Source organism: Epinephelus lanceolatus, chromosome 2 (assembly GCF_041903045.1).
Source record: "Epinephelus lanceolatus isolate andai-2023 chromosome 2, ASM4190304v1, whole genome shotgun sequence".
In the NCBI taxonomy this organism is placed as follows: domain Eukaryota; kingdom Metazoa; phylum Chordata; class Actinopteri; order Perciformes; family Serranidae; genus Epinephelus; species Epinephelus lanceolatus.
In genome coordinates this window covers 20,554,925-20,568,619 of record NC_135735.1, presented here as the reverse complement: position 1 = coordinate 20,568,619, position 13,695 = coordinate 20,554,925, and the positions used below count along the sequence as shown (strand labels likewise).

The 13,695-nt window shown below is 40.2% G+C and overlaps 2 protein-coding genes across 3 annotated transcripts; one reads left to right on the top strand and one right to left on the bottom strand.

The window, feature by feature from the left end:
* Nucleotides 1-5,311: 5,311 nt before the first annotated feature.
* On the top strand, nucleotides 5,312-10,735 carry pabpn1l (PABPN1 like, cytoplasmic). Of its 2 annotated transcripts, none has more exons than XM_033626441.2 (6): nucleotides 5,312-5,614; nucleotides 7,653-7,791; nucleotides 8,290-8,357; nucleotides 8,460-8,566; nucleotides 8,693-8,780; nucleotides 10,026-10,735. In XM_033626441.2, exons 1-6 carry the CDS (start codon nucleotides 5,543-5,545, stop codon nucleotides 10,353-10,355), a joined length of 804 nt encoding a protein of 267 aa, XP_033482332.1. In that variant the 5' UTR covers nucleotides 5,312-5,542; the 3' UTR covers nucleotides 10,356-10,735. The 2 variants fall into 2 exon arrangements, with proteins under 2 accessions (XP_033482332.1, XP_033482342.1); XM_033626451.2 differs by having other exon boundaries at nucleotides 5,316-5,614; nucleotides 7,653-7,779.
* Nucleotides 10,736-10,770: 35 nt separating this feature from the next.
* Nucleotides 10,771-13,354, bottom strand: trappc2l (trafficking protein particle complex subunit 2L). Its single transcript, XM_033626463.1, has 5 exons — nucleotides 13,265-13,354; nucleotides 12,794-12,966; nucleotides 11,335-11,422; nucleotides 11,038-11,117; nucleotides 10,771-10,943 (listed from the first exon to the last, which is right to left on the bottom strand). The coding sequence occupies exons 1-5, from the start codon at nucleotides 13,295-13,297 to the stop codon at nucleotides 10,898-10,900; spliced, it is 420 nt and encodes a 139-aa protein (XP_033482354.1). The 5' UTR covers nucleotides 13,298-13,354; the 3' UTR covers nucleotides 10,771-10,897.
* Nucleotides 13,355-13,695: the final 341 nt, after the last annotated feature.

Genomic DNA, 13,695 nt, shown 5'->3' with positions numbered 1-13,695 from the left:
AATTCGGCTACTGGTAAAAACCTCTTAAACAATGAACACTAAAGGAATCCTAACCAGGAGGTCATACTTGGCACATGGGAGAAGTTTCAGCTGGTTGCAATCTGCAGTCCACACCATTAGATGCCACTAAATCCTACACACTGCTCCTTTAAAGGCCTGTCACCCTGCTCAGATTTATTTAATAATGATCATTGTAAACCTAACATAGCTGGCCTCATATACACTTGGACCAAACTTGGAAAAAAAAATAGCTAACTTTGTTTTTTGCAGTGAGCGTCGTAGAAAACTTGTCATCAACAGATGGATAACAGATGAAACCTTTTATTTAGACTATCTGAGACACTTAATTTGTTGTAAGGTACTCCTGCATCTGTGTGTAGCATTCATGTATGTTTGTTATAATTACCATGATTTTTTTTGTGTGTCATTTGCTCCTTTCTCCCCCTGATGTCTAGTTCCTCCACTACTACCCCCAGACCATGTCTTTACAACCCCCCTTCACACTAGCTACCTCCTGTGACCATACAGCTAACCACCAGGAGAGGTTGACCTGGACTTTGAAAAGCTGGGCTAAGAGCAGACATGGAAGCGCACACTCAAAAGCAATCGTATGAATCTGTCTAAAAAAATGCTAAAAGCGTTGAAAGGAATTGCCATTACTCGTGATGTGGAAGAATATTTACTCCCACCAGACTTCACACGATTGATCACATCCCACCAACCAAACTGGTACTGCTGGAATTTAGTACACATAACAGTCAAACCTGCATATTACCAAACTGAACACAGAGTCGACCATGACATGCCATCTGTTGTCCGAAACCAATAAAAGCACAGACCAAAGTACTCTATTGCCATAATAGGCTTTGATGCAGTGTGTATTGTCAGACCAGAAATAATAAGGTTAGAAGCTCCACTACACCACTTAACCAAAGTGTCTGAAATACACACAATCAGAGCACACGAGAGTGAAGAGCACGCTGAGTTTCAAATGTGTAGAATTCTTATTCAAGCAATCAAAGCGCTTGTTGTCTACATGTTGAATAGTGCTTCTGTAAAAATAATAGAAGCATCTCCTTCGGAAAAGCCTACTGATTGTGTGTTCTTACAGTTACAAAGCCTTGCAGAGATAAAGTAAATGCATGGTTGGTGTGTGTGTGTTTGTGTGTGTGTGCGTTACTGGCGGTGTGCCTGTTTTTGTAGAAAAAAAAAATCTTACCTTTGTCTTCGTGTCTCTGTACAAACTACTTGAAACCTTCAGAGCTTTAATGAAACATCCTAGACAGACTATAGTGGCAGATAGATTCACAATATGTAGCAACAGCTTTGTGCAGTAAAATAAACGTACCTGCATCACAGACAACATTTTAATGACAGTTCCATTCAACTCGTACAAGCTTTACGTGTGCCTCCGTGTCTGCAGGTAAGCCCTCAGATAAACTAAACAAAGCCAAACCCAGTAGACCACTTATAAATGACCAAAATACAACCAAAAGCTACAACTTTTCTTTTCACACTTTGGTTGAGGTTTTTGTGTTACGTCCCAGCATTAGAGAACTTCACTGTGGTTGATTGTGTGGAGCTGTAGAGGAAAGAGCAAACTGTCCTTCACTGAGATTCTCCCTCCTGATTTTATTGGACAGGACACAAAAGATCAGATCAATGTTGTGTCCAGCCGGGCGCAAGCTTCATTAAGTCATGAAACAAATGAGATTCATGCCGAGGTGTCGTACACTTTTCTCTGTGAAGATATTAATAGATGGCAAACGCATAAGGGCTCTGCTGTTGTGAATATCATCCAAGGGTCTCCGAACACTTTACATCAGCCACTTTTCTGTTTGTTTAACTATGTACATGATAACGGGCAAAACGCATGTTTAGAAAAGGCAAATATTAGCAGGTTGGCATTTGTTTCTCCCTCCCCCCCCAACCAGTAACTCTACCAATGAAGTTTCAAGGCTCATCTGATGTGATGGTGACACGTCCTTCCTGTGAAACAGGCACTGATGAATAGCTACAGTAGAAAGCTAAAGTGGCAAACAGTGGATACAGCACTTGTTTCCCCCAAAGCCACGGCTCAGGATGGTCCTGTTTTTACCTTTACATAAATTGAAAAAAAAAAAAAAAAAGGTTTATGGTTTTTTTTTTTTTTTTATGTGTAGGGAAGCATTCTATACTGTATTGTGCAATACATTATTACAGAAAAAAACATGTTTCTGTAGGAAAGGTTGGCGCTTTGAAGATCTTTCTCCTTTTGTTTTATTTCCCTCTTCAAAAAGGTCCTGTTGCCGTTTTTAGATGAAGTTAACTGTGCCAGAAGAATTAAATTCTGATTTGTATTTATTTCTTGCATGCTTTCCTTCCTGTTGCTAATACCGCTCTTTAACTGTTCGCTCTGTTGGATGTGTGAAGCTGTAAAACATTCTAATTCAGGTTATTGTCTGTGTTGAACAATGTAACTGTGTAATTAAAACATGAAATGAAGTATTCATCACTCTCATTGCTTTTCTTCTTTAAGTGCAGGCACATTCTGAGACTACATCCCCCAGAAAGGGAAAATGATCCATTGTTATTGAATCACTGCTAACACAAAGTTATTATGTAAACTTCAGAAGGCATATGATTGCATTCCCTCTTGTCTACAGAAATATGATAGCAGTTACAGTTACAGTTTGAAAGACTCTTACAGACATATATTCATACACATCTTGAACAAGCTCACACAGCTTCAATCTAATTTCATTTATTGAACATTTTGGCCTGGTTCTTTAACCTGCCCGATGAGTCAGTCAGTACAGACTCATGCTGAGCAGCAAAACATTGTTTATAGACTGTTATCTTTAATTCTAAAATCCTAAAGTTTCCATTGATGCCAAATACGTCTGACTGAATTTGGAAGTGTATGTAGAAAATGCACAAGATGTCTAAAATGAAATATTCTAGACGTCTCGACGAGATTAATGGCATGGTGCAGTCGTAAAACTGTTACAGTGAGTGACAGTTCACTTAGTATACACATTATATAGCTTCAGTGAAGAGTTACGACAACTAAATATATGAGAGACTGTCAGACAGAAAGGAATACTTTGAATTTTTTCATATTATAAACATTTGTCCAGCAGCGTAACATCAGAACATTTGTAGTTGTAGTTGTAGCATGTCACAGCAAAGCATGGGTGTAAACAATAAAATAAATAAAGGGAGAGTTCCATTTAGCTGCTTAAATTTTAGCATCCTGGCACTGTGCATACCGGCTCAAAGTCACACTGTCATGACTTACCGGGACAATTGAATTAAACAGATTCATCATTAATGTTACTTGTAACTTTTCCTGCTATAACAAGTCAGAATGTCCGCCATGAAAAAGCCTATTATCCACCCTTTCAGGTGCCTTAAATGAAAAATGCAAACGTAATAGTTTTGCAGCATTCCTTAAAAAGACAGTTTAGATATATTGAAGTGAGGTTATATGAGGTATTTATCCATAGTCAGTGTATTACCTACTGTCAGTGTTGAGTTTGTTGCTAAACATGCCTTACTTGTTACTTTTAAAAGAGTAATGTGTTGCTTTCCTTGAGTCCTCCCTGTAGACAGTAATATGTCAGGCTACACTAATTGTTACAGTATGTTTGGGTTACTCCGGAACCTCATCTCAGGGGCATTGTCACACTTTTGCAAGTTAAACCGTACATATGCCTCAATGTCAGCACAAAACAAGGCAGGACAATCAAGACAACACTGGTTATGACTGCCTCAAAATGAAACTATATCAATATATAAAAGAGGTTGGCCTTCAAAAAATATATTAATAGGTCTGAATAAAACAATATAACAGACTAGCCTTCCTGGAACGGTTATATGATGACAGACTTAAAAGGAAAAACACACTCAAACAATTTCACTTGAGTTGTTCACAAAACCATGGCTTTAAAGCAGACTAGCCCAGCTCATATTAAGTGTTTTTCACGAGTGGTAATACCTTGTAAGTAGGAAATCTTCAAATCGTTAGTCAGACAACCTGCTCCTCCTCAGAGTCAGCACAAGACTGTCCAAGCTGACGAGCCTCTTGACATTTGTTTTTTTTTTATCTGTCCATTATGAAGATAACTGAAGAACATAACTGTTTGATTTGTAACTGAACTGTGATTGCTGTGGTCTGGCAGTCGGCACACCCCCAGTTTGGAAAAGCAGGCAGCAGTACCAGCCCGGAAACTAAGCAATGTACTGCTGTGGATGGGGGCAGCAGCAAAACGTATTTACGCCACATAAAATCATCAATATCAGTTTAAGTTTGCACTATATTTAGAATATTTTTTCTTGCCACTAGACAGATCTTTCCGATGTGGAACTGAGGTCGTTATCTGTGCTCTTTTCAAAGCCAGACTCCATTGACAGAAGTAGTAATTTTATCTTGCTGAACACAGGAGTTGCATGTCTGCTGCTGCCTTGATCGGTTAGTTTGTGAAATTGAGTGAATTTAGTGAATCCAACTAACCTTTAAAAGAGTGGTTTTCCAACGAGCAAACCCAAATCTCAAGGCTAATGTGTCCTTACCCTTATCATGACATATGACAATAAAAATATGAAAAATAAGAAAGGTAACTTTTGTGATACTGTCTACTGTCTTTTCTCTTTCCTCTCTTTCCTTTCGGTAGGTTGTCTTCGCTGGTGCCTTGTTGTGACTGCTCTGTACAATAAAGCGATGCATTGTCCCACTCACGTCAGTCTCCTTTTAAATTTAAATATCATCATCCCTCACATTGGCTGCCAATCAGGGCTTGTGATGTGTCACACACTTATAACTCCCATGCGTCAATGGTGACAAATAGGTTCCCCGCGAAGTTATTTTTCTTTAATTAAATGAAATTAAATTACATTTTTTAGCTGGAGTTTGCCTCTTTATTAGGAAATGGGTGCACACAACATACTGATGCAGTCAATTAAAAATTCACTCATAACTTTGTACAGGCCCAGTTGAATATTGCAATATTAATAATGTGTGGTTATCACAAAATCAGGGCACTATTTGAGAACCACTGCTTTAAAACTCTGACTATGGATAAGTAGCCTCATAAAACCCCACTTAGAAAAATCTGAACTACCAAATATACCAAACCCCATTAATACCACCAAATTTATTGAAGAAATTTACTTTTAATGTGAAAAATTAGACCATTTAATCCACCTTAAATGGAGATCTTGCCATGTACTACTGTAGCTGTAATTCTCCCAGCTGTAAATCACAGGGATGAGGTGGGGAGAGGGATGGGTACCAGGGGCAGAGGAGGGGAGGGCCCCTTGTTGATGCGCCAATGGAAGCAAGACACATCCAGCGTCCCTCTCACGTGCGCGCCTCTGTCAATCAATCCAGCGCGTCATGAGTCTCATTCACAGGTGATATCTATTAGCGTACCTCATATGCTGTCAGGTGTCGCGTCCCCGGACCATCACCCCGTTTGCCTTCCCGTGGGAGATATTTTTGCTGTGGCGGTTTTTGGCAAGCTGCGCTCGGCTTTGCAGATGCCATGTTTGAGCAGTGAGCATGGCGGAAAATCATCTGGAGTACGGCTACCTGGAGGGCGAGTCCATCGGAGAGCATTTCGCCGAGGACCCGGTGGGTATCATCGTTTAAAGTGAATGAAAGAGGGTGCCGTCACGTTTGTTTGTAGCCTACGCACGTACAGTAGGGCGAGCAAAGCAGGGTTGGCACGTTGGACAAAGCAGCGCAAGCATCAGCTATGCTATGTGGTGTCGTTAGATCACCGATATATATATTAATAATGTGCATAAAGACCGACATCAGTGAGCCACATCCCTGAAAACATGCTGAGTGACTTGTTCAGCATGGAGCCAATCAGGTGCACTGCATGTCCTAGTTCAAGTGTTACACATAGTGTGGTTGTATATTGGGTCAGCCACTATACGTTTGGACATTGCATTGAAACCTCAGGCCAGCTGCATGATAAACTATATCTAGTATACTGAATTCCCTTCATGTGATGCGTTCACAATATGTGTATTTACACAGACATTTTTGTTAGTAAGTAAATGCTGATTATGGTTAATTCATTTTCAGGTATCAAACCAATATGTTAAGCATGTGTATATGTTAAGTTTCTTTCTAATGCAGCTGATTATAAAGACAGTATACAGGTTCAGTCTGTCTCCCATCTAATACAGATAAAAAATTAAAAGAAAAACCTGTATGGGTGGATTGTGAGACAAAGGGTCCCTGGGCACAGATATGCAAAGGGCCCCACCACCTCTCCTGCACAGGAGCAAGACACACAGACATTGTGGACACTTGTGTGCCGTGGGAATTTGTAATAACCACACATTATTATTGCAATATTCAGCTGGGCCTATACAAAGTTATGAATTAATTTGTTGTATGCACCCATTTCCTAATAAGGAAGCAAATGCTAGCTAAAAAAATTAATTTAATTTAAAAAAAAAAAGTGTGTTTAAGTGTGTGACATCAAAAGCCCTGATTGGCACCCAGTGTGAGGGATGATAACATTTAAAAGGAGAAAGCCGTGAGTGGGACAGTGGATCGCTTTATCATATGGAGCAAATTACAACAAAACACCAGCAAAGATGACCTACCATCGAAAGAAAAGAGAAAAAAAAACTGTCAAACAGTATCATGAAAGCTACCTTTTCTCATTTTTTCGTATCTTTATTGTCTTATGTCATAAGTGTGATACCACATAGCATAGAAGCTATTGTGCACTGATATAAATACAGGTGTGCCTCAAGGTTTTAGCTTGGCCAAAAAGTTTGAAAACCACCTGTCTACAGTACATGTTAGTCGGCACGCCACCAGTTTGGAGAAGCAGGCTGGAGTCACGGAAGCGAAGCAACGCACTGCCATGGACAAGGGTCAACAATGAAATTGATTTAAGTCACCTAAAAAAAAAAAAAAAAAAAATCAGTTTAAGTGTACGCTATATTTAGAATACTTTAACTGCTTTACGTCACTGTCACACAGCCTGTTCCAACAGGGAAGCTGCAAGCTGCTTCAGTTACTCATCTAAGCTTCCCTCACGCCACCGAACTCCACTGACAAAAACAGTAATTTTAGCTCACTGAACAAGGGAGCTGCTGATCTGCTGCTGCTTTCATCAGTTAGTTAGTGTTGTTGTGTGACTCTGGTGAATCTGAGCTAAACTGTTTTAACACCAAAGTCGTACAGTAACAACTGTTTGAGGCAGCCGGTAGAGGCGCAGCTTCTGTGTTCATCAGTGTTAAATCCCTGTTTTTTCTCAAAGTCTGGCTTTAAAGAGAGTGATATAACGGCTTCATTTTCCCGTTGGAAATTACTGTCTGACAGCAAGGTAAAGTAGTGAAAATTCCTGTCAATAAAGCACACACTTAAACTGATTGATATTATTTTTAGGTGGCTAAAATACATTTTGTTGCTGCCCCCTGTCAAGACTTTCATGGCTTTGCTTTGTGCTGACCAACATACTGTCTGTAGATAAGTGCCTCATACAACCCCACTTCAAAAAGTCTGAACTATCATTTATAATCATACCATGTTTCTTCCCTCATTTATGCAGGCTTTATTTGTCACCAGTCTGTTTTGCAGTGTAGTACTTTGCTTAACTCCACAGTGAGTTCATGCTCTGGTTTCCGTGCTTGTGTCTCAGGAGCTGGCGGCCATCAAGGCCAGAGTTCAGGAGCTGGAGATGGAAGAAGAGACGGAGAGACTGAAAGAGGAGGAAGACAGGTGTGACGCGGTGGACATGCAGCTCCTGACCAGCAGCCCCCGGCCTGGTGAGACATCCCGTGCGTCTTATCCGCCCCATGGTTTGTTACTGTGTCACATTTGTGTACAGCTAAATACTGATTATGCATTTGGGAAGCCTCGACAGCGCATTTTTAGCCAGGTGTGTGTAGCATCGCAGCCCCCAAGGCAGGTGAGGTAGCTGCATCCTTCACCATCTGGCTAACACCTGGGATGCTTCACTGTGGTCACAACAGTGTTCACATGTGCCTCATCACTGCCCAATGAGACGAAGCAGTGAGCTCCAGAGAACCAGAAGGGTCCTCCTTGCTGCCTGTGGCTATTTTCTGCCTCTGTGCGTCTCCTCATGCTTTTCACCCTCCCTTTTGGTTCCTCTGGAGAACAGAGATGCAATCAGAGGGGATCCAGATCTGAGAGATATATATCATCAGAGATGATGCAAGTGATATGTTGTTGAAATAATCTTCAGTTCACCTGGAGTGACCTCCTTCATATTGCACGCACAAAAGCAGTGTATACAGTTTTTGTTTCTTCCACAGGTCCTTTCTACAACATGACTCCTGAGGAGAGGATAGACGCAGACAACAGATCAGTCTACGTAGGAAATGTAAGACTCGTATCTGATTTTTTTTTTTTTTTTTTTCCCCCACACACACTGAGCACGTATTTTTCGCACCCCTGATCTGACACACTGTTCAACAAATCCTAGGTAGACTATGGAGCTACTGCAGATGAGCTGGAGATCCATTTCAATGGCTGTGGTCCTGTCAACCGAGTTACCATCCTGTGTGACAGGTTCTCCGGGCATCCCAAGGGGTGGGTTCAACCTGTGCATGTAATTTATACGACCTGACACTGTTTGACTGTAGAATACAACTCTTAAACATGCCGGCATCCAAGTTTATTTGTTGTGTCTGTCTTTTTTTCCTTCCTCTTTCACAGCTTTGCTTACATTGAATTCTCTGATCGAGACTCTGTGCAGAGTGCTATTGGTCTGCATGAGACTTTGTTCAGAGGAAGAGTCCTTAAGGTGAGAAGCATTATACCACATGTTGGTCTGTAGCAAAAACCTCAAACTAGTTTGAAGCTCAGTGATTGCACATGTCAGGTACTGTACGTGTTTGGTTTGGTCAGATGTGTTTTTAAACTGACATTTTGATAGTAGAGCTCAAGTGATGCACATGCAATTGACACTTCCTCTTGTCATGATTCATCATTATCACTCCTGTCAAATTGAGAAATACCATTTGGTACTGTGACTAGAGATACTGTAACCTTACTCACTGTTTGGTGGAAGTAGAAACACACACAAAAGGTCGTGTTATCTGGGGTAGGCTTAATTTCCCCTTTGGTTTACTTTAAATAAGGAAATTATATCAGTCATAGCACCCATTTTCATTTTCCTCATGTTGAGCTGGTTGCTTCAATGAGAATAAATTGCACCTATGTTTCTATGCATCAAGACTTTTTTTTTTTACGATTTAGGTTTATCTGTTCTGTTACTGTTGAATAGCAAACACGGCAAACAATCAATGACTAAATTTACATGCACAAAAAATGATTCCGAAAGACAGTATTCCTACTAAGCAGTTGACATGTCTAATGAAAATGAATATTCCACTAATATTCCCATTTAAATGCAGCCATGTATACTCCAGTTAATGTGCCCTAACATGATGTTTATCACATCAAAATATGGAAAAGTAGAACGGCTGGAGCCTCTTAGCCATTTTTCCAAAGTTTTCCATTGATGGCGGACTTGTTTTGATCATGCGAACACAGTCTCCATCTTTCATTATTTCAACCTCCTTCTTAAAAAGGTCGCCACTGCGGTATTTGCACAAAAAAACTGTTAATATTCAGTCTCTCATAATGGTTAAATGTAGGTGTGTTTCTTCTTCTGACCAGCAACGTGGTCTTTTCTTCTGGGCATGCATCTCTGCACCAGTCTGCAAACTAGTGGCTAGTTGGTTTGTGTAAAGTGCATCCGCAACAAGGCCTTGTGTCGCAAACTGCGGTGAAAACCTCAAATAAGATGCATATTATGAATGTGCCGTATACTTGTTGATAGACTGCTCCTAAAACCCAAATACCAGGATATCCCACGTCAAAATCGGGGAAACACTTAATTCGTTAAAAAGGCCTAATTTGGAACATCTAAATGAAATTTCCTCTTTATGTGACATTCAGAATAATAGTGGAATATTTGTGTGCATGTGAATGTAGTTAATCATACTTGACAGCTGATTCAATCCCAGTGTTCTTTGGCTTGCAGGTTTTGCCCAAGAGGACCAACATGCCAGGAATCAGCACCACAGACAGGGGAGGACACCGAGGTGGCCACACCCGAGGCAGAGGCCGTGGTTACCGTCCACCCCGCTACCATAACAGCTCTCGAGGTAGGTTCCGGTACCAGTCCACCAGGCCGCAACATCAAACACCCCACCCTTACTACGGCGGCCCTTCAGTGGGGAAGAGACAGTGGGGACACATGGACTACCACGAACAGATGCCTAAACGTTACCCATGTCTTCTTCTCATCACCCCGCCTTCAGAGGAGTTGGGCGCGGGATCGAGTGGACAGCACTACCCTCAACAGCGCTAGCACCACCCGCAGCATACACACCACTCAAGTGGGTGACTAGAACTGTTAATTTTAAAGAAGTGTTTCCAGGCATTACTGATTGAGTATCATGTGAGAGAACCAGGATGGACAGAAGAGATGACTTTCTAAATTGCATCCCTGCAGCAGTGCTTCAAGAGATGTGAAGAATGAAGACTGAGGTCAGGGGTGTTGCATTATAAGCTTATGTTGCTGTGAATGCATGGGACAATCCTCAAATTGTTATGCAGTTTCGTCTCTTACTGTTTTTACAAACTGATGCGAATGTATTGTGTTGCTGCCTGCAATGTAATGTACAAATCCTCCCTATGTACAACTTATAAGTTCTTTGCTATGTAAGTGAATAAATAAAACAATGATCCGGTGCTCCATTTGTAATGAAATGACACACATGCAGTGACGTGTGCAACAACAGTCAAGTTTTATTACTTATACATTTCAATAATCAAGGCAACATGTAAACAAAAAAAAAAAGGATAAGGGGTGTTCTGTACAGTGGAGGCTCAGCTGGGACGAAAGGGACCTCAGCCAGTTTGCACCATCATTCCAGATACAATGCCATCGAAGGCCCTGGAGAGTGATTGGTCGACAATTAAACATTGCTAGATTAGGAAAATATCAATGATACAAAACTTTCTGAATATCAAGTCAAGAATAAACTCACTTTGACTGAATGGTGTCCCCGGGATTGTGGAATGGGTTGCACATTACATCGGTAAAAGAGTTGTGTAATTTTCTGAACATCTGGAAAAGAGAGTTACAAGTCACTTTTTTAAACTCAAACAAATTGACATCACAAATTGGACATTGGGGTCATATATCCATGACTGAATCACCATGCTGACAGACAGAGCAAAGTTTGTGGATGGGTATTAAACAATAGGAATGTGGCTTTTGGAGAATTATGCTCGTTAGGTTGTGTTAATAGACATGCAATAGCAACACCTTATGCTGAACTTACACTTCTAATTTCATTGTCCCGCAATGACGTATTTGAAGAGTCCACGACGATCACAAACTTCACCTTGGAGTTGGTTACATACCCATATCTAGTTCACCAGTTAAGGATATTCACTTCCCCCTGTTAGAGACTATTTAGAGTATGTCAATTTCAATCAATCAATCAATTTTATTTATAAAGCCCAATATCAATATGTGGAGGGATTCTAGGTCCACTGACTGCGATACCATTTTATTTCACAGCACTTTTTTTTTTTTTTTTTTGGAAGAACATACAAAGCATTCACCAATTTTCTCCCCTTATCCCCCACCCCCAAAAGTAAGACAGTAACAGATAAAGCAATAACCGATATCACACTAACAGCAACAATCATAACAAGACAAAGAAACAAAAGAAACGAGAAAGCTCAGTCATCACCAGACAAGGAGGTCAGGGATTCAACATGGTTTAGAAGGGGTTTCAAAGTCTTTCAAAAAGAATTTAGGAAACCCTTAAAAGAGAATGAGTTTTTTTTCCAGTCTAATGGAAAGTTAAACATCTTTCACCCACCTACTGTGAGTTGGAGGATGAACATGCCTCCATTTAAGAAGAAAAAATCGCCTTGCCAACAAGATGGTAAAGGCGAGAACATGTTGCATGCCTTCTGAAGTTTTGGGCTGTAGAGGGACTCTGAACAAGGCTAAGAGAGGGCTAGATATAAAAGCGGTGGAGGGTTGCAGCGATATGCTGGTGGTTTCAAGGTATACCGTGATATAAAAGTTGACCGTTATCATATTGTGTACATTTGCTTTTTTAATGTAATTGAAAAAAAAATCTACTGGACAGAGAATCTCCCCTTTATTTTGGTTATTTTCTAAGGGTAGACTTTTTACACATACTTAAAGAAAATGGATTCAAGTTTCAAATATAGTAATACAACATTTTTTCAACCCACAATAACCCCTCTGTTTTCATTCCTTTAATAAGGGTTATTCTTACTGATAATAATATAAATTCAGTAATACAGTGATAATGTGAAACCGCAATATTTTCTGAGACGGTTATGTACCGTAAAAATATCGTTGCAGCCCTATAGCAGTGTTCTATGGAGTATTAAGTGTGTTGAAGATTTCAGACCAGAATATATTTAGCTTCTGGCACTGGAACACGGCTGGAGTCTGCACATTTTTTAACAATTCCCATACATGCAGCCATTGGCCACACCATTCAACAACACTATCAGAATTGCAATAGTCTACATGTCTAATATGGGCATTTATAAGGATTCTTACTGATTGGTAGAGTTGTGTATATGGAGTTGAGTTGTTCAGGTGTAATAAAGATGTGTTGGCAATCTTGTTAAAAACATAATTAAACTTAGATCACAGTCTAAACCCTGTCAAAGATTGATGATCTAATTAAAAGATAAGTCTACGCGTAGACCAGTTGTCTTCAAACAAACACAACAAAACAAGGATACACTTTGTAGTCCTCAGTAGGATAGAGCAGACCCAGGTACAGCTCTCTCTGGTCTCCTATAGACTTGCCCACAGCTGAGATCTTCTCCTCCACCACATCCAGGGAGGTGTGCACTGTGTAGTGAAACTTCAGCTCATTTTGGGTGGGCACACTGCGGATATACAGCGGGTAGTTCTGGGAGAGGAAGTTAAAGAGTACAGCCACACAATAATGAGTCAATGACAAGCTTTACTCGCATTAAATGTCAACCTAAATGCAGCAAATTATAACAGCAGCTCCATTTGAAACAAGCTAATGTTGTTAGCTTTCTAACGTTAGCTCTGCTAGGGCGTTTTACCCTGCTTTTAACCTCCTTCTGGCCTACAGAGACAGACTTTTGTTTAAATACGATTATAAGAATACGGAAAATATTTTATTATTAATAAACAGGCTGCGTATAAAACCGGAGACATTTAACATCAGATATCTTTACCTCTTTTGCGATAACTGCTATGCACACCGCCATGTTAGTGTTCCTCCTCTGAGCTGTCAGATGCTGTCACGTGGCACGCTGCGTTTAAATCTTGTTGGAAAAATGGCAACACAAACAGAAACATGATTTCAGTACGTGGTTTTTACATATCACACATACCGCGTATTTTAGCTGTATTATACATGAACTTATTAGAGCAAGTCATTTTTAACGTTTTAAGTTGTTTACCAAAAAATTATTTTGTAACATGGTCCTCTCTTTGTGATTCGTTGCGACCGATTTCGAATTTGTCAGAAGTCCCTGAATGCACCAACTACCAAGAAATCATTTGACGGATTTTTACAGTTTAACGATTTAATCCTGAAACATAACGCGACCACACACATTCATAAGTCAAGAAAATAAAAATAAATTAGGCTGATATGAATCTA

Bases quoted from the DNA above. Each gene is read 5' to 3' on its own strand.
- trappc2l (XM_033626463.1), bottom strand. From the start codon at position 13,297: ATGGCGGTGTGCATAGCAGTTATCGCAAAAGAG. The intron at 11,423-12,793 runs GTATCCTTGTTT...CTGGTGAACTAG, and splicing joins CCTACTGAGGACTACAAAGT to ATATGGGTATGTAACCAACT. The intron at 11,118-11,334 runs GTAAGTTCAGCA...TCTCTTTTCCAG, and splicing joins GGGACAATGAAATTAGAAGT to ATGTTCAGAAAATTACACAA.
- pabpn1l (XM_033626441.2), top strand. From the start codon at position 5,543: ATGGCGGAAAATCATCTGGAGTACGGCTACCTGGAGGGCGAGTCCATC. The intron at 7,792-8,289 runs GTGCGTCTTATC...TTTCTTCCACAG, and splicing joins CCGGCCTGGTGAGACATCCC to GTCCTTTCTACAACATGACT. The intron at 8,781-10,025 runs GTGAGAAGCATT...TTTGGCTTGCAG, and splicing joins TCAGAGGAAGAGTCCTTAAG to GTTTTGCCCAAGAGGACCAA.